Below are 26,799 nucleotides of genomic sequence, written 5' to 3'. Positions count from 1 at the left end.
AAGAATCACCCCAAAAAAGCCCTGGATCTCCCTCAGACGGGTGAAAACTTAACCTGAGAGTGCTCAGCCCTGGCTCCAGCTGGGAGAGGCTCCTTCAGCAAAGCCTTTGAAAGGCTTCACTTCCCTGCAAAGCAGCTCGTAAGGCAGCGAGATTCCACGTGCTCCCGTGGAGAACAGCAGTGGCACTAAAAATAGGAGCGGGGTTAACACCTCTTTGGGAACAGCTCTGGCTTTAGAGTGAATTACATGCAGTGCAAGAAGGGCTAAATTCAGCAGCCTCCTCACAAATCCGCATTTGAACTCGGAGCAGATGTTTGGGCTGACCTCGTTTGTCCCACTTTGCCATTCACATGCTGCCCTGCCAGTGTTTTTGTTGGCAGTCTGGAACAAGGATGTGAGTGTGAGCCAGGGGGGACTCCTCACCCCTCCTTTCCTAGTTCTTCTTTCAGCTTTTCCTGTTTTTTTTTTTTTTTTTCATCTGAGCAGTGAGTTAGAGCAGGGCAAACACTTAGCACAAATCCAAGGAGCCAAAATGCATCGTTTGTGTACAACAGAGCTGCTGAAAAACAAATCCAGGAGTATAAAAGCAACCAGCAAAGAGCAAATTGGGATAACACCTCCAGGAGAGTTTTGGAGCTAATAAAGCGGGTGGCTTTGTGTAATATACTGCACTGTAAGCTCCAGGAATTAACATTTACAGCAGCTTTTACCTTCCCATTCAAGGCTTTCATGGCCTCCACTGCGTGTTCTCTTTTATTAAAGTGCACAAAGGCGTAGTCTCTAATTTTCTTTACTCTCTCCACTGCACCTGTGGAAAACATTGAAATATTAGTGGGAAGTGGGGGTTAGTCAGAAAGCAGAGACCTGAAAGAGTGGCTCTGTCAGGTTATGAGCCCCTGGAGAGCAAAGGCTGAGCAAGGGTGGAAGAACAAGAGGTCAGTGTCCCCTCACCTCTTTGGATGCATATTCCAGAGGAAAATCAATATATAATGGTTGTAGCAATTCAAGGCAAACTAGAAGGGTTTGGGGTCAGACACCAGTAAGATTCCCATTAAACTGGAAATTCTCCTGTCCAAACCATTCTGTTGGACACAGCTTTGGTCTTGTGTCTTCCTTTTGTGACTGACCATGCACCAGCTGTGGGAACATCCCCCTGTGATCCCCATCTCCCTGCTTTTGTATGTGCATTGGAGGCAGCTTTTGCCATAAAACAAGGAGGTTTTTCTCCTTGACAACCAGCTCAGGATGTTCAGGAAGAATGAACAGCCAGCCCTGGGCACTGGGATGGGCTGGGGCTGATGGGGCAGCAGGTCTCACCCTAAGAAAAAGCCTCTCCCTAGGAAACAGCCATTTCTGTGGCAGTGGGGCTTCCCTGGATGCCCCAATTCACCTGGACATGGCCCCAGCCAGGCTCTGCAGCTGAGGATGGAGCTTGGGCTGGAGACTCTTTCTTCCAGCCTGAATCTCTCTTACATCCAATTTATCCGAAGTAATTCAAATGCAAATGACTTCTTGTTCTTTTCTAAGTCCATCCCCCCCCAGTTTTCTCTTTCCCCTCTCAGCTGCTCTGATGCCAGGAACTCATACTCTGCACTGAGGAGTCTGTCTCCAAAATAACCCCACCAGTCCTGCTCCCCATGGCCACAGCCTTCAGCCATTTCTTTAATTCCTCAGCTTCTCTGCTCCTGTGGTTTGGGAAGAACAACATCAGCCAGCCCAGCCTCCTGTAAAACCCCCAGAAATATCCTCTGGAAACATGGCTAAGGGATACCGAACAACTCTTCTGTTGGCTTCTTATCTCTTAAAGCTGAACAGGTGCACAGGGAAATGTCATATTGCCACAAAAAGCACGCACTTAGAAAAAATGCAGGAGGAAACAAATTTCTTTGGTGTTCAGGGGAGTCATTAGGAGCTGCAGAGGGCTAAATGAGCCTGTCCCAGCCCATAGTCCAAGCAGGCTGCACGTCTTGGAATGACACAGGGATGGTAAAGTAGCACTTTGTGTCCTTCTGGGACAGAGGATGATTTTCCAAGCCTGAATTTATGGGAGTTATATGCTGATGCTTTGTTTACAAGTGGAAGCTTTAATGAACTCGCTGTGTTTTGAATATCCCCCTTCTGCCTGCTGGAGAGCATTCCAGGACACCAACCCTGAGCCAAAAATTCTGCTCTCTACTGCTTCTGCCTCTGCTGGGCCAAGCAATGTGATACCCACCCTTGGGTCAGCTCCATGGAGGAGGAATTTCCTTGGGATTCCTAGGGAGCAAGGGCAGGGCTTTTCAGAGAGACAGCTCTGCAGAAGTCATCAGGCTGTGAATTTGGCACAGATTTAAGGGGTGCTCCTTGCGCTGTGTCCCAGCTTAACATTCCTGGTGCTGCCTGTGGAGCCCTCAGAGATGTGGCAATTGCTGTGTCATGTGAAACTCTGGATCATTTTTATTGCATGATTTGTTGATGTCAAAACAGCTTCCTAATGCCCTGGATCCAAGGTAATTTCTGCTAAGTAGTGCTGAAATGTGGCTCAATGAGTGAGGCAGAGAACCACAGCAGGGCAATGAATCATTTCACATCCTTGCTGCCTTTTTTGATCTCACTGTAACTTAACCTGCATTTTCTCTCCCCAAAGCTGGAAGTTTTGCTGCTCTAATGCACCCATTCCTGATTTTAGCCACCAAAATGAAAGCTGTCCATTAAAAAAATATAAAATTCCAATGTGAATGCTGAGATGATAAAAGGAAGATGAAAGATGATGCAGAACTTGTGTTGTTATAGTGGAAAACTTCTTAGGAGCAAAGCAGATGACTGTTACCAAAGTGTCAAAAGGCCACAAATGTGTTTCTGGGGAGTGTGAGCTTGCTCAAAGCTCGGGAGCAAAACTGGGTAAATAAAAGAAGGAAGCAGTTCAGAGAGTGGGATAACATAAATTTAACTCAGGAGTAAAACGGGTTCTGCAACAGCTCGATGGTGGCTAAAAGTATGAGCCAGAAATACTGGAAGGACACAAGGAAAACTCATGAATCCCTTTGCATTGCAGCCTAGTCCAGAAAAAGGCATGAAATTAAGAAGTTGGAGGAAGAAAACTGAAGCTCTGCAGCGTATTTTAAAAAATTAATAGAAGGAAGCTAACAGGAGTGAGATGAAAGGAGATTTCCCATTGCCAAGCATCAGTTCCTAATGGACTGTGTGGCTTGCAGAGCTGCAGAAAAGGGTTATTTTTACTTTGTTGGTTTTGGGTGGAATTTCCTAAAGCTGGAGCAACTCAGAAGTAAAATCTCCTTTGAAAGCCAGCAGGATTTTTATTCCCAACTAATTTTTTTTTAAATTCCCAACTAATTCTCCCTGCCTTTTTTTGAAAAATCTCACCCTAAGTGCATGTAAGATATACCACAAAGGAATATTACATTAAATGGAAAGCACTAATTATTCACCAATTTACATGGGGACTGGGGGATGTATGAAAATGAGTTCAGAATTTAGACAGATCAGATAAAAAGGAGTTGTATTAAATCACTCTATTTTTATCACCATCCCTTGCCACAGAAGAATGCTGAAGTCATCCAGCTGCTTCACCAACTCTTATTTAGAATGACTGAATGATTCCAAAGCATTTTGAGGACACAGGGCAACCCCATTCAGCATTTTGGGTCTCTTCCAGTTGCCAATCACCCTCCTCCATGTTGGCTGGGAATTAAACAGCCTTTAATGGGATGGCATTTTGGGTGGGAGCCTTCAGCCCCACCACAATTTTTGTGGCATTTCACAGCAAGAAAAACCCAGCTATTTTTATCTCTTGTGGCATTTTAGGAAGGCAGAAACATTTCCATTTGTTTAGGAGGCACAGCACCTACCTGGTTTGATGCTGTTGAACTCCTTCTCAATGGTCTCCTCGGTGGTGGAGAGCATGAGGTTCCTCACGTAGAGGATCTTCACTGAGGACATGGTGTCTTCATCCACCTCCACCTCTGGCTCTGCCCAGTCCACGGCAATGGGGTGTCCCCACAGCTGGATCCTTCCTTTAAGGGAACAAGGCATGGTCAGGGCTGGGGGGCTTTGCTTCCTCTCGCTCCTGCTCATGCTCTATATTACAGCAGAACAGGCCAAATTCTACAAACACGACCCAAAAAAAAACCTTCCTAGCTCTGCCTTTCCAAAGGTCACACTTGGAATGGCCTCCTGCAAATACCTTTGGAGCCTCCAGAACTGAAAGAAGTGAAAATGTGGAATAATTCACTTATAGTCTGCATTTCCTGGAGCACTCCCTAAAGGGAAATATTTTAACGCACTTATAAAAATCCCTTTTTGGCCAGCAAAGTTTCATTCCCTCGATACCAGAACAGGGATCCTGGAGTCCCAGTGGGATGGAATGAAACAGCAAAAGCAAGGATGTCTCTGTGTGTGTTTGAATTTGTTTGGGGGAAGTTGCAGCAGAAGAAAGGAGGGACACAAAAAGTCCTGATGCATAAAACAAATTCTACAAACATGACCCAAAAAAAGCCTTCCCAGCTCTGCCTTTCCAAAGGCAGATTGTCACACTCAGAATGGCCTCTGCAAATACCTTTGGAGCCTCTAGAACTGAAAGAAGTGAAAATGTGGAATAATTTACTTTAGGCCTGCATCTCCTCGAGCACTCCCTAAAGGGAAATATTTTAATGCACTTATAAAAATCCCTTTTGGCCAGCAAAGTTTCATTCCCTCGATACCAGAACAGGGATCCTGGAGTCCCAGTGGGATGGAATGAAACAGCAAAAGCAAGGATGTCTGTGTGTGTGTTTGAATTTGTGTGGGGAAAGCTGCAGCAGAAGAAAGGAGGGACACAAAAAGTCCTGATGCAAAAAACAGAGTGTGGAGGATAAACCCAGGGGCTCTGTGTACTCTGGACTGAGCTGCTGAGGGGCAGGGAAGAAAAAAAGCAAATAATTCACATTGCTGCATGCTGATGATGCAGTTGGGTTGGTGTCCCCACTCCTCGAGTCTGAGCTCCAGATTCAAAGGCGCCTGATGTGAGACTTTCACTGAACTCCAGGGGAATTTCAGAAGTCCAAATTTCTGTCTGCCTGCATGCATGTGTATTGTCAAGGTTGCCATTTTAGATTTGCCATTAAATTTTGGTTAATTTATTTATTTTGGTCAGATTTATGGTTCTGTTGAGCTTACAGAAAATTCAATTGAATCGTATTAAAGGTGTTAAATTGGTCAGTTTACTAAGAACTGCTAGTGTTGATTAGATATTGTTATGAATAATAAACCATGATTAGATATTGTTATGATTAATAAACCATCTAGACCTAAATTGTTGAGCCAGTCTGAGGCTGAGATTGGCAAGGGGGTTTATTCTGTCGGGACTCAACCCTTGGAATTCTTCACTTTTTCCCTCCTCACCTTTTTGCCTCCCTGGTCTCCACATGAATCATTCTGATCTGATATTAATCTGATATCAATCAGAGTAATTTGATTGCTTTGTCTGATATGTCTTTATTTGCTTTAATCTGATATTTCTTTGTCTGCTTTATCTGTATACTAAGTAATAGAGTGACCCTTGCCATCAAACCTGGTTGTGCCTTCACAAATTTATATTAAACCTGCTCTTGCTGGTGATTCTTTGAGTGACCTAAACCACACATTGGCAGATGGGAGGACAAAGAAAATCAAAACCACTCTGAAAAGGCATCTCTGCTTGGACAACCCATTTAAGAGGGGGTGAGAGATGTGAAACGAGAGGGTGAGGATAGAATTTGGAGGTTTATTGGAAGAGTAAATGATCACAATAAATGGGAAAGTGTTGTTCCCTTGGAATACCTCAGGAATGAGTTGGGATTTGTGGAGTGAGGCTGTTCTGTGCCGCTTTCTGAGTTGCTGTTTTCAGTTCAAGGGTGGAAATAATGAACTGGTTGACTTGCAGCAAGGAGCTAAACTTGGTGCCTCTTGCTGAAAATCAGTCTATCTCCACCCTCTTGTTTAGTCAGAGACAGGGGAAAATTTAAATTTTTAAATGAAAGCTCTCAATTTTGAGCACTTTCTCTACAAAGCTCCCTCAACAAAGCAGTGAGGTTCAGTTTAAAGGAAGCATTTGATAATTATATTCACTCTCACATCTGCTGGACACACATGCAGCTCTGGCTTGAAACTTTTTTCCAGAGTTTCCATAAGTTCCTGCCTTATGCTTGAGGCTTCAGAAGACTCTGGCTCCTGCTCAGGCCTTTGGAATACCATAAATTGTTTACTGAGACATCCCTAAACTGGAAACCCCTCACACATTGCACATGTCTGCTCAGGGCTCTTGAGTTCCTTCCATCTGTCTGGCTGCCTTTGCTCAGGATTTCAAGTGCTCTGCCTGCCCCTGCCTTCCTTTTCCTCATAAAAACCATGGGAAAGTCATGCTGGAGCACAGAATGTGCTCCCACCATCAGGGAGATGCTTAAACTGAAGAAGAAAATGCAGAATAAAAGGAAAAATTGTCAGTGTGACACATCTCCCAGTAGAAAAGCAAATTCAGTGCTCAAAATCATGCTCATTTTTTACACAAGAAGAAAAAAAATTTAAGTGATTCAGTGTATTTAATGTATAAAACAGGTGAAAGAAGGTGGTTCTGAACAAATCTCAAACCCCAAGGTTTGTTGGATGCCTTCAGAAGCCAGTGTGTTCAACAAAGCAGTGCAGGAGCATAAGAAAGTGAGAGAAAATTGGTGAAATCCCTGCAAATGCACTTTATGTTGAGTGACTTCTTCACCTAATACCTGCTAAACCCCTCTCTCCTTCACAATGGTCTTTGGCTGTCTCCAGTGCTGAATTTCATAGATGTACTCTAAACCAATTCCTCATTCCAATAATTTTTTTTTTGCCAAAATATCAGTTTCCAGTCCATGCTCTAGCCTGAATCTGCTCTTGGATGCTTTCCTGAGTGATTCTCCCTTTGAGAAATGGATTTGCAAAGAATTTTAAAAACTTGATAGAAAGTTTACACAGTTTTGTACATCTGTATGCAAACACTGAGATAAGGCGTGTTGACTTTGGAAGGTCATGGAATAGACATGATATTGTTGAGAGACTGAACTAGAAACAAGTTTTAAAATATGCAGTGTTTTAAAGTATATAAAATTACTAGATATTTTAGAGAATTAGAACTGTGAAAGAGGTATTGTAGTAAGTCAATTTGGGGTAAAAATATAGGTGATTTGTGTTGGAAGTAATAGTAGTATTGTGTAGCTACAGTTAATATGTTGAAAAATTACCTATTTATTTACTACCTCAAATTAGCTATTTACTACCTGCAATACCTATTTATAAGGTATTGTAACTAGGAAATAGGTTATTTTCTGATGGAATGGTGTTAAGTTTTATATTTCTTATGTCTCACTTTTTATCAAGACTAATAATGGGATAAAATATTTTAAAACGCCTCTCAGTTACCTCCATCTCTGTAAAAGCTGGAAAACCCAACACTCCCTGAGAGGCCACAGATGAGTCTCCATTTTATGTTCAACCCAAGACAAGCACAGGACCAAGCAGAGCTGCATGGATACACACACACAGAACCAAATCCATCTGGCTGGGTTTCCAATAAACCCAAGCTCCTGAAGGACAACCATGGATCAGTCTCCATTTTATGTTCAACCCAAGACAAGCACAGGACCAAGCAGAGCTGCATGGATACACACACACAGAACCAAACCCCTCTGGCTGGATTTCCAATAAACCCAAGCTCCTGAAGGACAACCATGCATCAGTCTCTATTTTATGTTCAACCCAAGACAAGCACAGGACTAAGCACAGCTACATGGATACACACACAGCCAAACCCCTCTGGCTGGATTTCCAATAAACTCAAGCTCCTGAAGGACAACCATGGATCAGTCTCCATTTTATGTTCAACCCAAGACAAGCACAGGACCAAGCACAGCTACATGGATACACACACAGAACCAAACCCCTCTGGCTGGATTTCCAATAAACCCAAGCTCCTGAAGGACAACCATGCATCAGTCTCCATTTTATGTTCAACCCAAGACAAGCACAGGACCAAGCAGAGCTGCATGGATATACACACACACAGAACCAAACCCCTCTGGCTGGATTTCCAATAAACCCAAGCTCCTGAAGGACAACCATGCATCAGTCTCTATTTTATGTTCAACCCAAGACAAGCACAGGACTAAGCACAGCTACATGGATACACACACAGCCAAACCCCTCTGGCTGGATTTCCAATAAACTCAAGCTCCTGAAGGACAACCATGGATCATCAGCACTGCAGGAGCTGCAGTCAATCCCACATCCCATGGTGTGTTGGGAAACCTCCTGCTTTGGGTGTGTTTAGCAGAAAATTTCTCTCTGAGGGCACAAAACCCAGCCAGGTCCACTTCCTTGGATTCCTGGACCCCCTGGAGATGTTGCCACCACACCCCTGAGGTGAATCCACCTCTCCCCATCCCTGCTGACCTGGGAGCAGCTTCCTCCTGGCCATGGCTGCTGCCCGGTGGCTCTCGTACTCCACGAAGGCAAAGCCCCTGTTTTTGGTTTTATCGGCCGCGCTGGGGTAGACGATGACGTCCACGACGCCGTCCGTGACCTTCTTCATCTCTGCCAGGATCTCCTCCCTCTTCTTGGTTTTGGGGATGCCCCCCACGAACAGGCGGCAGTTGTCCACGCTGGCACACACGCCCAGGAGCCTCCCGTTCCTGCAACGAGGGAGATGCTTGGTCAGGAGGCAAGAGAGGGGAAGGTTAAAGCAAAGCTCCTCTTCAGCTGAAATCAAGGATTTGAGGGAGAAACCACAGCCAAATTTTGCTTTCCCTACTTGTGGTACTTCCCTTTGCTGCCACCAGGCAACTGCACCTCCCCAACCCAGGTCGTTGTGTTGTTGGTTTGTGGCTTCCCACTCACCTCATGACTGAGGTTTTGGGAGAAGAAAATCCCTTCTCATGGAGACGCACCATCTGAGGACTCACCAATGGGCCAACTTTTGTGCAGACCCCAAAATAAAAATTTCCTTCGTTCCTTATAGGCCTGGAGAAGTGCAAAACTTCTTTAGAGGAGTCCTTGGAACCAGGGAAGGAAGTGGAGGAGGTGTAGGTGGGTGAAGCCTGATCCCTAAGACCTTCCAACCTCTGCTACAAAGGACATCTCCAAGGCCTCCACACTCCCTGACCCACTCAAAGCAGTTCACAACCCATCATTTTTTTTATTCAAAAAGCCATACAACTGCCAGAATGGTTTATCCCAAAAGGTTTTTAAGCAAAGGCGTCAACTCATCCCACTTTGAACTGGCAAAAAACATTTAGTGAGGTTGAAATCCAACCAACACATATTAATGGGCCCAATCTGTTGTTGATTTCTGGGTGTTTTGTTCCCTCAAACATGAGGGCTTTTTCTGTTCCTTTCTATTAGGAAATGTCACTATTTGCCAATTGGTTTCCATCCTATTTCACCATTTTTTGCAATTGCTCCATCTACCAAAACATATCTGCACAATCTGTCACGAGGGAGACTGTGAATGGAATAAATCAACAACAAACAACCTGAGGGGAACATAATAAACAGCACTGGCTAGGGGAAAGTTAATTTGATCCAAAGCAGAACATTTTTTTCCCAATGTTCTGATAGATTTTGGTGTTGTTGATGGGTTTATTGTGAAGAACAAATTTCCTGTTGGTTATAATGAGCAGTGACTGCACAGGGAGACAGGAGGAGTTTCCCCTCAAAACACAGAGATCTAAATAACTTTGCTCTGGACTGCCAGGAAAAATATCCCTTCCATGCCAAAATAGACTGATACAAATGATTTAAAGTTTCTTTGAAGGTGTTTTTGCCTTGCTCACCTGATTTCATAATTATTGAGTGTCTTTATAGCATTCTTGGCCTCCTGTTTATTGGAGAAGGTCACAAAGGCGTAGCCCCTGTTGTTGCCATTGAAGTCCATCATCATCCTCATCTCATAGATTTTGCCAATCTGCCAAGTGAGAGAGATTTGTCAGCAAGGTGGGAGTGGTTAGAGAAGACTGGAATCTTAAAGACTGGAATTTTAAAGTTCTATGGTCAGGAACACCTTCCATGGACCAGACTGCTCCAAGTCCTGCCCAGCCTGGTCTTAAATCAGCTCAGTTCAGCCCTGAAATGCAGCTCTGACCATCAGCAATTGATCAGCTGCCACCAAGCCTCACCTTTTCACAGAGGGGGATGAGTTCATCCTCAAAGAGGTCTCGGGGCAGTTTCCCAATGAAGATCTCACAGCCCCTCTCTGGTGGAGGGCCATCCCAGCCCGGTGGTGGTCCCCCATATTTCCTCTGCCCATTTTCCTGCCACGGAGGAAAAGAAAAGAAAGGTTCAGCTATCAACTTTTAAACATGGATCAAACCAACCCTGTCTCTGGGAATGACCCTTGTGGCAGACACCCTCCTTCCCTTCAGCTCCAGGTGGATTCAGCAGGGATCACACAGTGTCCTGCTGCCAAGGCTGAGGTGCTTCAGAAGTCCAAGCGCAGACAGTCAGTAACTGCCTGGAAAATAGAAATCCTCCTGGCTCTGGCAGGAGAATCTCCGTGGGCTTTGTGTTAGTTATGGGCTGGGTAATGGAGCACTTGCAAAATTGATAACTTGTCTGGATTTTCATCCAGTCTGAGGATGACACCTGCCCACCCAGGAGGTCCTTCTGGCAGAGAGCAAACCATGGCCAAAAATAATATTCAAAGAGATGAAGGCCAGTCAGTATTTCCCTTTTACTCTCTTTTTGCTAGACGAGTGTGTCTCTGTTCTCCTCCCCTATTTTTAACCAACTTTCCTTTTCCCTTTCCTTTCCTTTCCTTTCCTTTCCTTTCCTTTCCTTTCCTTTCCTTTCCTTTCCTTTCCTTTCCTTTCCTTTCCTTTCCTTTCCTTTCCTTTCCTTTCCTTTCCTTTCCTTTCCTTTCCTTTTCCTTTCCTTTCCTTTCCTTTCCTTTCCTTTCCTTTCCTTTCCTTTCCTTTCCTTTCCTTTCCTTTCCTTTCCTTTCCTTTCCTTTCCTTTCCTTTCCTTTCCTTTCCTTTCCTTTCCTTTCCTTTCCTTTCCTTTCCTTTCCTTTCCTTTCCTTTCCTTTCCTTTCCTTTCCTTTCCTTTCCTTTCCTTTCCTTTCCTTTCCTTTCCTTTCCTTTCCTCTCCTTTCCTCTCCTTTCCTCTCCTTTCCTCTCCTCTCCTTTCCTTTCCCATTTCCTTTCCCCTTTCCTTTCCCCTTTCCTTTCCTTTCTCCTTTCCTTTCATGATTCCCTACTCCCAGAGGAGATGGGGCTCCAGGAATTTTTCCATTTTTGGCTCCCTGACCATTTATTTAGCATTTTTGGCTCCCTGACCATTTCTTTAGTCACTTCCCATTCTGAGATTATTCCAGGAAAGCAAATGCCTTGTACAGCTGATTTAAGAGGAACTTAAACAAACAGAGATCCTTACAAAAAACCAGGAATATACCACAAACCCTTTTAGTTTTCTTGAGCCTAGAACAGGCCCTGAATTATCCATTCTCATTCCTGTTTTTCCAGTCAGAGTCCTGGGGATATTTGGTCTTATGTCTGAGCTGGTGTGTGAGGGAGCACAGCGAGAAATAAACCCTTCTCTAAATTTTCAGTGGCTTCATTTGTGGCTGGAAGGCAGCCCCTCAACAAACCCTTCTTGACAAGGTGCCTGGAGGGAAAGTGGACATCAGCCACTTCCCAAAAATGAATGACCCAGGTGTGCACTGAGGAAGAAGATGTTTGGCTGCATCCACAGACAGGTTGGAAGAAAAACCCCTAAGGTACAGGGAAATTAGGAGAGGTGGGAAAAGAGAAAAATATAAAATAGCAAGGTTGGGATGGGAAAGGAAAGGAGAGAGAAGAGCAAGAAGATGTTGAAGTGTGTGGGGGATTGGGAGCTGAAATCTGTGCTTTAGGAAATCTGAGCTTTGCCAGATTGACAGTAGGGAAAACTGAAGCCCAGGATAATTCCAAAGCCAGGGTGGACAGGGCTTGGATTAACCTGGGCCAGTGGGAGGTGTCCCTGCCATGGCATGGGGCTGGAATGAGATGGGCATTAATTTAAGGCACCTCCCAACCCCTGTGATCCTAAGAAAGCCACAGTAAATCTAAGACATACAGGAGTCCCTTATCTTATGGGTCAGGTACAGCAGAAAGGACACCAAACACAGATGCTGGCCTGGTCCTGGAATTTGCTTTTTCCCAGGAATCTCAGGTTGTGCCTGGGGCTGTTGTGCCCTCTAGTGCCATGCAAAACAGGGGAAGGTTCATGGCCTCCGCTTGCCTAAAATCCAGTTTCCAGTTCCTTCTTCCAGGATGCAAGGCTGGTCATGGCAGTGCTCAGTGCTTTCCAAGGCTGAGCTTGTTTTGGTCATGGTAGCCAAGAAAGGCTTTCTCAGGTGGGTTTGGAGGTCATGCCCAGGCTCCACCTGCCCTAACCATGGGAGGCTTGGATCTTGGAGCCTAAACTGGGAGCAAACCTTGGAGCAGGTGAGGCACCTGCCTCCCATGTACCTGTGCAAGGATCTGCACAAAAGGTGATGCGCTGGACTTCCCACCTCTTCCGAAACTTTGCTCGGTGGGTTTTTTTCAGTTTTGAGACACCAATCCTGACCTTTCCCAACATCTAGCAGTGCTCAGGCTTGTCATACCCCCACCTTCGTTGTAATTTCCCATCCAGCAAGGAATTCCTTGAGGAATACGACCCTGCTTCATGAAAGACAGCACAGTGATGATCAGCACGGATGTGAGAGAGAAACAGAGCAAAAAGGAACGAGCAAGGAGTGATTCGGGAGCATGGATTGGCTGCTCACACCCCCAGTGAAGCTTCAGGACGAAGCACAGGAGGATGGGGCCGTGGATTCCTACCTGGATCAAATTATATCCCGTTCGCTGAATTAACGCACGGAGGGCGGCTTCTTTCTGTGTGCCGGTCAATCCATCCCCGGATTTGTGATTTGATTCCATTTGGAAGTGATTATCAGCAAAAAATCACGTTAATTAGGGGTGCTCACTGCAATCAAATTTGAGATAAATTAAATCAATTAATATGGCTGGGAGGAGAAAGTCCACCCCTCCTGAGAAAGTTTACAGGGTCACTCTTCATAAATCAGTTATTTTGGAGACAAAACCAAAACAGAACAGCAGAGACCATGGAAAAAGCAGAAATTGCCCCCTTGCTGAATGGAAATAAATAGCATTTAAACCCACAGTGAGATCCTGGGGAGACGCAGAGAGAATTTGCAGCTTTTTGGTGGTGTCTCAGGAGGAAAAAATATGTAAGTGCCTAATCCTGCACTGAGTCCACAGCAATGAGTCCTTCAGGCCTTGTGTGGTGCTGACACTGGGAAGGCAACCTTGTACCAGCCATGTCCAGCACTCCATGAGAAACAGGACCCAGCCCCAGATTCCACCTATTCTTATTTGAAAATAAAGGACACAGGACAACTTCGGATCTTAGCTCAGCTCAGGGTTGAAGCAGCCTTGGGTTCAGAAATTTTAATTCAGAGCTGCAGTTTTAGGGCATTGCTGATTCAAGATTTTTTGGTTTGGGTTGGGTTTGTGCTAAAAACACCATAAAACTGAAATCTGAATCTGGCTTGGGCCACACCCTGGGAAAGGGACATTTACAACATGGATTTACTACTGGTGATTCCCTGTTTTTCCTGAATGCTGAGTTTTGAGATTGTCCAAAATCCTTTTATGTGCTCCAGGCATAAAAGCAGGGTCTGTAGGTGCAAGGCTGAGCTAGAAGCCTCAGGCTGACACTCAGCCAGAACAAACCCAGTTCCCTCCTCAGGCCCTTGTAGCCAGAGCTGGGGCCAGTGACACCAAGAACTCCATGCAGGAAAATGCTAATTCGTGTCACCCAGCATGGCTGTTATTGCCTAAAATTGCATTTTATCCTAGAAAGGTGGAGGCAAGGAAAGGTGGTGCCTGCCAGGCTTGCCTGGAGAGCAAACAGGGCCAAAAGGGGCTGGGAGGGGTGGAATGGGGATGAGGGGGATGAGGCACCCTGGTGGGGATGCTGGGCAGCAGGGAAATCCAGAGCAGCAGGAGGGTGGAAGGAAGGTGGATTGCTGTGCCTGCACCCTGAGCTACAGCCAGATTTTCAGGGGAGGCGACCCTAAACAATCCCCCTGCCAGATTTTCAGGAGAAGACCCTAAACAATCCCCCTGCTGCTGCCAGATTTTTGGGGGGAAACTCTAAACAATCAACCTGCCAGATTTTCAGGACAACACCCTAAACAATCCCCCTGCCACTGACAGATTTTCAGGAGCAGACCCTAAATCCCCCTGATACTGCCAGATCTTTGAGAAGAGACTCTAAACAATCCCTCTGCCATTGTCAGATTTTCAGGAGGACACCCGAAACAATCCCCCTCCTACTGCCAGATTTTTGGGAGGAGACCCTCAATGCCCCTGCTACTGCTAGATTTTCAGGAGGAGACCTTCAACAATCCCCCTGCAAGACTTTCAGGGGAAGACCCTAAACAATCCCTCTGCTACTGCCAGATGGATCCTTTAATCTTTGGGAGGAGACCCTAAACCATCCCCCTGCCACTGCCAGGTTTTCAGGAGGAGACCCTAAATCCCCCTGCTACTGCCACATTTTTGGCAGGAAACCCTAAATTCCCCTACTACTGCCAGATCTTTGGGAGGAGACCCTAAACCCCCCTGCAGTCCCTTGGTGGGCATAAGGTGAGCACTGCATATAAAGAAATGTAAGTAAAGAATTGCAATCTATCTGCTACAGCTGATTTTCTGAGTATGTCATGATGTTGCAGAAATGACAGAAAAAGCCTTTCCCACCCAGCTTTTAACACCAACCTCTTTCTTATCAGCTGCTTCTGTGGTTCACTGAGGGAGGAGCCAAAGTTTGGGGCAGCCCACTTTGGTTTTGGCCATTACCTGCCCTGTGCTCCTATGCCTTTGTGCCCTGGAAGTCTCCAACAGATGTTTTCAATTGAAAATGGACTATTCCCAGCACCAAAAATGGGGCAGGAGCCCAGGAATTTAGAGGATCTCAGTCTTGTGTCACTTGAGCTCTGCTGCACTGAGATCCAGAGGCTGTGACTCCAACACTCACAAACAGAGGCACCTCTGTAATGCCAGATTTTGGAACTATTTAATGCAGAGGTTGGTCAGGCTCTTCTGATTTTAGTTTAGTTTAGTTTATTTATTTATTTTTTCCCGTGCTCCCAGGTTCTCCAGTGTTTTGATTACTACCAACGTGCAGAGGCTGGGACATGGATTACCCAGTGCAACAGCTCTCTCTTGTCTCTAATTCCCAAATGAGTGTTTTCTGCAGCAGCTGGAGCCCCGTAGCTGGTTTGTTTTGCCCTTCTGAGGGCAGCAGCAGAGCCCTGCTGATGTTTGTGGTGTCTATGCCTGCTGCCTCCTCTGGAGCTGGCGTTCAGCAGGCACGGGGCAGGATTAGCACACTGCTGTGCAAAAACCACTTGGAGCCTTTCCCAGGCTGCTGCAGAAAGAGAAAGTGAGCCTTCAAAAAAAAAAAAAAAAAACCCAGTTAAAATCTAGATACACCCTCCCCTGCCTGGGCTGAGATACCTCATATCCACCCCATATCCACCCCATAGGGGAAAGCTCTGTCACACGGCAAATCTGGCCCCTTATATTCTGCTTTTGGAGCATCCTGGCTTCATCAGGGAATTGAGGGATCAAATTGCAGCTCCCCATGGGTCTCTCTCAGCCCTGAGAGCCGGACTTGAGCGCTGCCAGGCCGGATGCCTGCAGGGCTGCTGCTCTGGATGCATGTGGATCCTTTAAGGACAGCATCCTCTCCTGCAGGGAGGAGGGATTTCCAGGAAGGTCTCTGTCCCCCCGGGAATGATTTCACGCTGAGCAGTGAGCACCAGCCTCGGGGCTGCCGGATGGAGGGGAACAGAGCATCTCCCAGGCTGATGCCTTTCCAGCAGCAGCAGCAGCAATATCCCTCTCTGCCTTCTGCCTTATTAGATAAGACAGCAGAGCTCTTCTGGGCTCTTCTCGTAAGGCATCCTGCAAAGATTTCAGCTCTGGACCAGCATGTCTAGACACTGGTGCACTCCAGGACATGCTGAAGCAATCCACTTGGAATCAGGGAGCAGGAGCATTCAAGGTTGCAATGAAGTATTAACCACAGCCTGCTGCAAAACCCGGGCTCTGGGGGGGTTCCTAACAAAGATCTGGCTTTAATCTGTGCCTGGTGCTTCCACACATTCCTGCCTTTGGAGAAAGCCCCAAGGAAACAACCCTGCCCCATGGAAGAGGGGCAGGATGTCCATCTTCAGGGTGCCCTGACTTACCCGGAGCTGTGGAACTGGAATTGGGGTCCAGCTGGAGACCCCCACCCCAGCGTAGCATCAGCCCCTTCAAGCCCCCACTCCTGATTCCAAAGGAATCTCCAAGCTCCCACTCCTGATTATTTTGGGATCTGCAGGCTCTCACTCCTGATTCCAAACGATTCTGCAAGCTCCCACTCCTGATTCCAAAGGAATCTTCAAGCCCCACTCCTGATTCCAAAGAATCTGCAAACTCCCACTCCTGATTCCAAAGGAATCTCCAAGCCCCACTCCTGATTCCTTTGGGATCTCCAAGCCCCCACTCCTGATCCCACAGGCGGCCAAGCCTGGCCTGCACACTCAGGGCTGGACACAGTGTGGACACCCCGGTATGGTTTGTTAGCCCCACTCTGAGCAGCCAATTCACACCTATGAATTACCAGCCCGATGTCATTCAGAGGTAATTGATAAGCTAAAGATCTTTCCCCCATCAGTGGAGTTTCTCCGGGGTGGGAACAGCAAACCCGTCCTTTCTCTGAGGTATAAATCCCAACCCAACAAATCCCAAGGCCAGGAAAGCAGGCTTTCCAACCCTGCAGTTTTCCAAGCACTTCTTCTCTCCCTCCTTCCTTCCTGCCTCCCTTGAGTTAAATATCTAAACTCACTTTTGGACAGGGCACTTTTCCACCTCTGCCACCCAAGGGTCCATCTCATGGAACCACAGAATCATTTAAGTTGGAAAAGCCCCCTCAGACCATCGAGTCCAACCATTAACCCACCGCCAAACCACGTCCCCAGGTGCCACATCCACGTGTCCATCAGTGCATCCGGAAGATTTCCAGGATACAAATCACAGGGGGATGTTTTATTTCCGAAACTTGTGGAATTCCAGCCCTTTCCCCTCATTGCAGGCACCAGCCTCAGTCCTTGCAGCAGTGCCAGTGTGCTGTGATATTTTTTCAACTTTAAGGGAGGAGAATTCCTGTCATCCAGAGGAAACACGATTACTTTCTCTCCTTCTTTGTTCCCTGAGCCAGGAATCAATTAGCAAATCCACCCTCACAGGGGAAAACCCCCCTTCTGTGGCTGCTGATGGAAAATGTGAATGACTGCAGCAAATTCAGGCAGTGCTTTCAGCTCTGCTTTAAAAAAGAATCAACCCAGCCACACTTAATAGAAATAATAGTTCTGGAATGCAACCAATTTCGGGGATTCGCCCTTAAAATGGATTATCATTAACAAGGGCCATCATGAGAAAAGGAAAAGGAAAAAAAAAGGAGAAGGGGAAGTCGCATTTTGTTCAGAAGTTTAAATTGAAATTAACACCTTTGGAAGTGCAAACTATCCATATTTCCTATTTCATCCTCATTTGTGATGAAATTTTGACAACAGAACCAACTTATCATGGTCACAGCATCAAGAAAAGGAAGCCTCTGCTTTTACCTCCTATCAGAGTACCACCGGGTCTGGTTTTCCTCTCTCCACTCTCATTTATTTTAGGTTTCTGCTGAAATTCTGAAGTGCCAAGGCAAGAAAAGGTCCTTTTATATCTTGCAAGTCCACATCAACAAAAAACAAACCTATTATGATACCACCTGACTACTCCATGACTATTTCTACATGTGGCTCCCTCACACCTACTGCAGCACATCCTCTGGCTTTGCTCCATCCATCCAGGAGCAAGATGACTCCAGAAACTTTTACCCAAAATTGTTGAAAATTTTGCTTCACTTTTGGGTTATTTGGAAAAGGAGGAATCCCTTTCCTCAGCCAAGGGATGTTTCTCATGCTAGGATTTTTGCTGAGGGGGTACGCGAGGGCAGAACCTGCCCCTGTGCAACTTTTTGGGGAAAGCTGGTTCCTGTTTCCATGAAGGAGATAACAAATGTTATCCCATGTTTATCTCACAGGACCAATACAGACCTGACTGTGCTGAGCCACTTGGACACATCTAATTAAGCTCATTTTGTTTGGTATCCCCTCAGCTCCTCTTTCCTCTTTGGAAAGACTGGACAATGATATCCACCCTCTGCCCTAATAACCCAAATAGGTCACTACAGAAACTATTTTCCTCTAGGTTATCAACATTTTGGGGATTTTTTTTTCCCCTCCCTCCAGGCTCCAAGCAATATACACTCCTTTCTATCCATTCATAAACACCAAGCAAGCTTCATTTTCCTCCCCAAAACTTGTGAGCTGCCCCAGCTCCTCGCTGGGGTGACACTCTGGGGGACGGAGTCTGATTGAGCAAGACAGCACGAGGCTTTCGTCCCTTGGCTTCCCAGGGTGGGGGGTTGTTTGGTTGTTTTCCACCTCTGGTGGCTCCACACAGAGTGGGAACTCACTGACATTTGCAGGAAAGGAGGGAAAATTTGGAGCAGCATTGAAGGTGCTGCAGCACATGAGCCTGGAGAAAATATTTCATGCTTAATCCAGCAGATTTTGTGCTCGGGCATCACCTTTGGAATCCCTTTGCTCTTGGGCACAGCTTTTGCAGCTCTGTCACCAAATGCACACAAAATGCTCCCCAAAAGCCACTCAGTGATGCTGAGCCCAGCCTCCTTTCCTAGTGTTTATTTGAATCCCCACTTTGAAAGCATCCTTTTTTCCCTGCCTGTTCCATGGAGGGAAAGAGCTTGGGAGGATCATTCTGTGCTGGGCAGAAACTATCCCTGCTAACTGGAAGGGATTAGGGAAAACTGAGGGGGTTTAGGAGCAGCAATTGCCTTGGCTAGAGAGACTGGCAAAGAGAAGGAGGGACACCAGGTTGGCTGGAAAGATCTCTAATGATTAAACCTCAGAAAGTTGCGCTTTAACAAATCCAGAGCGAATTATGGCAGGGAAAATCCCTCCTCCCCATCTGCCTTGTCCGGCCTCGCTTTCCAGGCACGGAGGAGAAGCACAAAACCCCCTCTTTCCCACAGCTTTGCCAGGTACAAACCACACTGAGCCCCTGAGGAGCCCTTTGTGCCCACCCTGCTCATTTCCAGAGCTGTGGGGCTGCGTGGCGTCAGCCAGGGCGTGCTGGCCCCCCAATCCAGCCCTGCTCCGGGGTACGAGCCCGATGCTGGGCACTGCTGGGCTGGGAGGCTCCCGACGGAGCTGCTCCTTCCCCAGCCCACCAGCAGCCCCCATTTGCACCCCCAGTGCCTCCAACACCCCCAAAGCCACGAGCAGCTGCCTACCTGAGCGGTTTGGGAGGTGGCCCCCCGGCAGAGAGGTCTCCTTGCCAGTGGGGAGTTTGCGACGTGTCACTGCGGTTATTCCCTAATCATCATATCAAACTCCAAAGGTTCAGCAGCCCCGGGCTGCTTTACAGTCCCGTGGGTTAAACGTTAACCTGCCCTATCTGCCAGCTCCCCGCAGGCCTTTGACCAGATAGCTGCCTCAGACAGCACCCACCAGGCCCAGCTTTCCCCAAATAAATGCAGGCAAATCCCATTTTAAGGGCTGGGGTCATGCTGATGCCACTTTGCTCCATGCTGGGACCTTCCCCACCTGATCCATCCCCAGCCTTGTGACACTCCTGGGGTTTTTACAGGAGGTTTGCTGGAGGATGATGGCAGCAGTGAGAAATCACTTCTGGTGGAGAAATTCCTCTTGGTGGCCAAAGCAAAGATGTGGGTTGGCAGAAATTGCTGCAAAAAGCAAAGATTCAGAGTGAGGAAAGCCTGTGCAGGTTTTGGGGAGGTTTGTTGCACCCAGAAAAATCCAGAATCTGTGAATAAATCCAGAAGACACAAATCTCTGCAAGTGTGGCTTCCAACCTCTGAGCATCCCAATAATACATTCAACCTGAGGCTGTAGAAAAAGCTTCCAAAATTAATTATCACACTAAGATCATGAGTATGTAATTTAATTAAGAGTATATAATATCAAAAAGTAAAAAACTTAAAGTTTTAGAATATAACAATATATATAAAACAAAATAAAACAATATATATAGAACAGAATAAAAGTTTTAAAACAATAACTAATTCTTCTTCATCATCTTCTTCTCCATAAGTTTAAGTAATACTATATAACTAGTTAAAAAAGTCCACATTACAAACTTTAAATAATTAAGTTAAAAATAAGAAGAATTTAAGTATAATTTCTTAATTAAATAGTTTAACCTTAAAAATCCTTATAAAAATAGTAAACAATTTTATATCTCATTAATAAAATACTACAAAACTCACACTTCCTATAAACTATATATATAATCTTATACAAACTACATAAACACACCTTATATAAACTATCATATAAATAAAAATAATGAACACCTAAATCTAAACACAAAGTATCATCTCAAACACTTCATATATAAACACACCTTAAATAAACTATCATATAAATAAAAATAATAAACACCTAAATCTAAACACAAAACATAATCTCAAACACTTAATCCCAACCTTAATAAAAACAAAAAACAAAAAAATCCCCAAACCCAATATTTAGTGGTTCTTGTGCCATATCTGGGGATACAACAGCTGAATTGAATGTTTGGCTCTTTCCAAAATCCTTCTGGACCCTCACAGGGATGAAATGGATCACCAAGGTACTTCAGCAGGGTGATTTAATGGAATTATAGGATTGTGAAATTTGGAAAAGCCCTTTATGACCATCCAGTCAAACCAGCAGCACCACCGTGCTCACCACTGAGCATTCACCATTTTTTTTGTGTGATGGTGTGATGTGCAAGTTTGGGATCCCAGCTTTGGGATCCAGCCCTGGAATTGCATCCTGCTGTGGCTGGCCCGAGCTCAGGGCTGGAGCACGCCCAGGCTGGGCCATGGTTTGCCATCCCAGAGCTGACCCCCAGCACAGGGATGCAGTGCTGGGCTTCATTTGCAGCCCTGGTAAATGAAGCATTTATAATCAGGTTGGGAAAAGTGCCATCACCCCTGTGTTTGCTCAGCTTTAAAAAGCACGAGGCGTCCCTGAGGGGGGAGGTGGCAGGGCTGGATCCCTCTTGGAGAGCAGCATCTCTCTGCTTCCTCCCTTCTCACCAGGGCGCAGCTCCCATTTCCTGGCCCAAACACGGGATTGCTCCCAAGGAAACCTCTGCCCTCTGCTCTCCACCTTCCTGCAGGATTTAGGGGTTCAAGGGCAGGCTCTGGAGCACATTCAGAGAAGATAAAACCCCCAAACAAGCCCTTCCCTAGCAGTTATGAGCTCCTCTCCCTGAGCGCAGTTTGGGATCTGCTGCTTCTCCTGATCTCCAGGGCACAGCTTGGGAGTGAGGGGCAGATCTTGTGAGGATTTGTGAAAAGAATTTGGAATGTGTTAGAGATGAGACTTCTGAGTTGTTTTAGAGGATGTAATTTATTTTTTTTATCTTTTACATAGGTAAGAAAGGTGAGTTCAACTCACCTTATATGATTTTATATGAATTATATAAAATTCAGCTCACCTTATATGATTATATGATTTTATATGAATTATATGCTTCAGAAGACTTCTAGTTACAAAAATGTTTAAAAATTTATTAACAAATAAAACACTATCAACAAAAATATTTATATTTTGATTAATCTTTAAATGTTTCATCTTATAGACTTGTTACAATATAAACTTTTCTAGTTAATTATTATAATACACAGTTGTACAATACTGTATTCCAAAACTCTAAACTTTCTTCTGTTTAGTTTAACATATTTTTATTTTAAACTATAAATCTACGTTCTCATTTCTAATGCTTAAATTTAGAAGTCTTTTCTAAAATTTCAGATAAAATCTTGTGTTTAATTTTGAGTTTAAACTTACAAACTCAAAGTTATAAGAACCCTCTACATTTTGGATTCTAACAAGATGTGACAATGGATTTTTTTCCATGTCAAAGGGATTTTTCTGTCTTTTACATGCCATCCTATGCTCTCCTAAGGGACTGGTGGGATTTGATCACTGGGAAACTGGATTTCAGACTGAAGGCCCCACTGTGCCACTGAGCACTGCAGACAGCGCAGGAAAATGAGCTGAAATCACTCAGTGACCAATTAAATGCCTCTTCCCTGGAATTGTGACAATGGGAGGAGCAAACCAGCTCCATAAAATCAAGTGTCTTCACAGGCCCACCACTAAAAAAAAAAACAACAAAAAAATCTCTCTGAGGGAAACGTGAGGCGTTACCTGAGTGCAGGTAATGAGACTCTGATGATCTGTCAGCTAGAAGGGATGAAATGCAAGTGGCCATGGAAATAGAGCAGTTTGGGATGGAAACCCCAATTTTGGGATAGAAACCAGCTGTGGATTGACCCACAGGTGTGAGAGTGACTTAGGTTGTGTGTTAGAGGTGGGGCAGTTCTCTTCTGTTCGTTGGGCAGTTTCCTTTATCTCTTCCACAACCCATCCTCCCTCCAGGAGATCTCTGCTGTTCATGGGCCATTAATTATTAATTATCTTCTGTTCATGGGTCATTAATTATTAATTATCTCCTGTCCATGGCCAGTGAGTGTCCCTGCATGGCTGATCCAATCCCACCATCCCATGGGGAGATGCTCCGCCCAGGGGAGGAGCCAAGCATTCCTGCCTGGATACAATCTGAGCTTTGGGACCCCACAGCAGCCTTTGCCCCCTGCACTGCCAGAGGAGCAGCTTTCTGCTGCCCTGCATGGCCAGAGGGAGCCCAGGCCCATCTGCAGCAGCCCTGGAGCTGCAGAGGAAAACTCCCCCCTTGTGCAGGATCCCTGCTGCAGCAGAGCCACAGCTGGCACTGCAGGAGGGCTGAGCCCCCATGGGATGGGGCTGGGACACCTCCCTGGCACACAGGGGGCAGGGCATGGTCTGGCTCTGTTTATCTTTTTGTACTATTGCATCTGTATTTTAATTTTCCTAGTCAAGAACTGTTATTCCTATTCCCATATCTTTGCCCAAGAGCCCCTTAATTTCAAAATTACAATAATTCAGATGGAGGGAGTTTACATTTTCCATTTCAGGGGAGGCTCCTGCCTTCCTCAGCAGACACCTGTCTTTCAAACCAAGACAGAGGTAAGCCTGACAACACACATGGACATGGAAAGCCCCTCTGATGCCAGAAGGGTTGAAATTTCAACATAATTTTTTGAGGTTGTGCAGGAAGAGCAGCTGTGATGCTTTCCTTCCCTGTCTTCCTCTCTCTGCCACAGATTTTGCTCAGAAGAGGAGAAGTGATCAAGATAGGAGATGTGATTTGTGCTCATGTTTCCTTGAAAGCCTCTTGAGGAGCAGAACATAATTGTTTCCTTCTCCACAGTCACAGTGGGCTGCCTCCTCCAGGGTTTGCCTCAGCCTGCCAGGTGGGATTAGGGAAAAGCACTTCCAGCTCAGGAAAAATGTCACTTTTGTGTTATTTATTTGCTGCCACAAACCCCCTAATGGGTGGCCTGATCCTCCAGCTTTCCCTGGAAGTGCTGCAAGAAGTTTTCCAGGATGTCCAGCAATGGGTTTATGGCAAATCTCTGGCTGTGCCAAGCCCTGCTGGGGATCAGCAGCTGCCCTTTAACATAGCAATAAAGCCAATAAAAATATCCTTGGTGTCAGGAGGAGCAGGATCAGAGCCCAGCCATGGAAAAACATGGAAATGGTGATGTTGAGAGCATCTCCTGAGTGTTGTGTTTGCTGTGGAGACACCCTGGTCAGACAGACCCTGCTGTGATCCAGGTGCGTGGATGCTCCATTTGGTGACATTCCCACTGCAGGGTTTGCTGGAAGTTGGGCAAAAAATGGGATGTTGCCAAAAAACTTTGAATTTTCCCAAGTTAGTTACAGCTTTAGAAGTATGTGCGTCAGTTATTGGGGAGGGTTTTGTGTGTGTACAGAGAGAGGTTGTTAAACACCACTGCAGCTCATTATAGCTCTCTAAACATCACAGTTCTCCTTTTTCCCTCAAATAAATCTGCATGCTGCAATGCCACTGTGCTCTGTAATTAGGAACAATTCAATTGAAGTCTTAATGCTTTCCAAAAACAATCCTTTGCTTCAGCAGCCTGACTCATACCCTGCTAGAGAGCTGCTGCTAGGCTGAAAAGGAATTTATAGTGGAGTAAACAGCCTGTGTGTATTGGTATTTAGAGATATGAAAACCACTTGGTCCTAATTCCAAAACTGATATTAAATGGAAAAAAATAATTATTTTTAAAAATGGGCAGAAATGAGGCTTCTGCACTCCTTTTCCTAAAACTTGGGACTCTCCAGACTTTCCAGTTGCCAGTTTTGCCTTGTTGTGGCTGAGACATTTTGGGTTTGTTTGTGCCATGGAAAGGCAGCAGTTGTGCCCAAAGGGGGCTGGATCCTGCTGCTGCCAAAGAAAACAGAATTAATTATAAAAGTTTTGTGTGCCTGTGGCTTCAAGATAAATCTGTGGTCGTAAGTATTCCTTTGATTTAGGATAGTCTGATATGACCTGTGTTTGTGTAAGGCTGATGGATCAAATATTGACTTGTTGGAATATGGATCAAATATTGACACTGCTGCTCCAGTAATGACTTTTGTCAAGCTGTGGTTGCAACTCCTTCAGTCTCAGGTGTTTCTCCAATGCCTCTGGATAACAGCAACATAAATAGTGGGTGTGCAATGCCAGCCTGAATAATCCCAGCACAGGAACACAGGAAAATGGGAGGCAGCAAGCTCAGGAAATGCCCTCATTCCCCATTTCTCTGCTCAGCATTCACTCCTAAAATCCGTGTCCAAAAATAATTGCAAAGAAGTGATTTCAAGCTGGAGCTGGTGGCAAAACAGTGCTCCTGCAAATGTGTTTGACATGGGAAATGTTTGAATCCTGTCCCTGCTGGCGTGTCCCCGCCTTTGGCAAAAAATTCTTCAAAAGGCATCATCAGACCCAAACACACTTGGGAAGTTTAATTGGAAGGTACATTCCAATATTTTTAGTTCTGCTGAACAATTTCCCAACCTGCTTCCTGACTTCTGTCCGTGCAGTTTCTTGATACTGAGATTGTGACCTCCACCTGGTCTTGGAGAAAAACAGGGGCATCTTGGGCCTAGAAATGGCAGGTGCTTTAGAAATAAAGTTGTAAATGTATAAAACAAAGTCCTCCCGTTAAGTATGGAGGCAAACCTTGAAGTCACAGGTGTTAAGATTCCTGTAGTACAGTTTAAAAAAAAGCTTAAAAAATAAAATCTTTTTTTTTGCAAAATGTTACAGAACCCCAGACTGGTTTGGGTTGGAAAGGACCCTAAAGTTCATCTTCTTCCATGGGCAGGGATACTTTCCACTCTCCCAGGCTGCTCCAAACCCCATCCAACCTGGCCCTGGGCACTTCCAGCTCTTATTTCTCCTCTAAGTGCATTCAGAAAACCAGAATATTCTGATAGTAGTGGTTTACACTGAACAGAAGTGAAAAGCAGTAATTGGATTTACTGTACAAATCACTGACAGTAAGTCCTCTAATGCTGTTAGGACTCCTTAAAATAATAGACTTAGACCTCTCTCCCAGCTGAAAGCAAAGCTCCCAAGGCAAATAATTAGACTTAAAGGCCAGATGTGGTTATTTTGCAGCACCTTTTTGTGGCTTCTGTGTGTGCAGGAGAAAAGCTTTAGGTTTTTTTCCTTTTTCTTTCTGTTTCAGTAGAAATAAATGGGATGGGAAAGGCAAGGACTTGCACAGGTATTTGTTTGCTTTGGAAGGACACCCTGCACAAGGGTGGCATGAACTCTGTGCCCCAGCCTGCCTGGCTGCCTACAGCATAAATCCTAATATTTCCTAATAAATGTATTTAATATATCCTGCCTGGGAAGGGAGGGGAGAAGGAAACACCTCAGTGGTTGGGTGCAGGTGTAAAGAAAATGGGGTCAAGGCCACTGCTCCAGTTTGTGGCTGGGGGCAAAGGGGGGAGGTAGGAAAAGTGGTATTGATCTGGAGATATGAGGGCACTGATAAGAGAAATGGGAACAATTTGCATGAAGAACTTGGCAAGTCTGGGCAGGAGAGACAGACAGGAATGAGGCTTTATTTTTATACATAAATGTGCTTTTAACAAAATTAAAAAGGTGTTGTTGGGCCTTGTAGATTTTTTCCTCTGCTGGGAGACCAGGGAGGAAAATGAGATTTTTCCAAGCAGCAGACTGGGACTTGTAAAGCCAGGCCTAACCACTAAGCTGAGTCCTTTTCTGAGCTTTGGCCACCTGGGGAGGCAAGAGCAAATAGTTTGTGACTTGTTTCCTTCCATGTAGCATTTTTTTTTCCACTTGTGCTTTTCATCAAAGCCCATTTCATACCTGCCTGGTGGATGCAGGCATTTGTGGAATATTTCCCACAATATTCACCCTTTGAGGGTGGCTGTGTGCCCATGACTCACTGCACCTTTCTGATGTGTAATAATAACTTCCTTTTGAAAAATGGCTCTGCAGCACATTGAATTCAGGTGTGTTTTATCATTCTGTGGGATGGCAGGAAAGCATTTGGGACACCTTGCTGTCATTTGGGCATCAAAGTTTATAAAATTGGTACAGAACTTTTACAAGGGATTCAGGGAAGAAATAGTGACTGGGATAGGCTTTGATGTCCTGAGTGGGCTTTGTAAGTCCCTGGTTTGTGAATTCATTGAGAAATTGAATC

The 26,799-nt window shown here is 45.4% G+C and overlaps 1 protein-coding gene across 2 annotated transcripts in view; it reads right to left on the bottom strand.

The window, feature by feature from the left end:
* A1CF (APOBEC1 complementation factor) overlaps positions 1 to 19,543 on the bottom strand; it is a 31,041-nt gene extending 11,498 nt beyond the window's left edge. Inside the window, exons 1-7 of one of the 2 annotated variants that reach the window (XM_063164084.1) lie at positions 19,444 to 19,543; positions 12,843 to 12,987; positions 10,158 to 10,292; positions 9,816 to 9,946; positions 8,437 to 8,675; positions 3,849 to 4,013; positions 711 to 808 (exon numbers count right to left, since the gene is read on the bottom strand). In XM_063164084.1, coding sequence (XP_063020154.1) covers positions 711 to 808; positions 3,849 to 4,013; positions 8,437 to 8,675; positions 9,816 to 9,946; positions 10,158 to 10,292; positions 12,843 to 12,941 — 867 coding nt within the window. In that variant the 5' untranslated portion in view covers positions 12,942 to 12,987; positions 19,444 to 19,543. The remainder of the gene's footprint in view (positions 1 to 710; positions 809 to 3,848; positions 4,014 to 8,436; positions 8,676 to 9,815; positions 9,947 to 10,157; positions 10,293 to 12,842; positions 12,988 to 19,443) is intronic. The other variant, XM_063164085.1, reaches the window with a different exon arrangement.
* Between the last annotated feature and the right edge of the window lie 7,256 nt (positions 19,544 to 26,799).

The sequence above is a fragment of the Melospiza melodia genome, chromosome 9 (genome assembly GCF_035770615.1).
Source record: "Melospiza melodia melodia isolate bMelMel2 chromosome 9, bMelMel2.pri, whole genome shotgun sequence".
NCBI lineage: Eukaryota > Metazoa > Chordata > Aves > Passeriformes > Passerellidae > Melospiza > Melospiza melodia.
The sequence above is the reverse complement of the archived record's forward strand: the minus strand, read 5'-3'. Positions and strand labels throughout refer to the sequence as shown.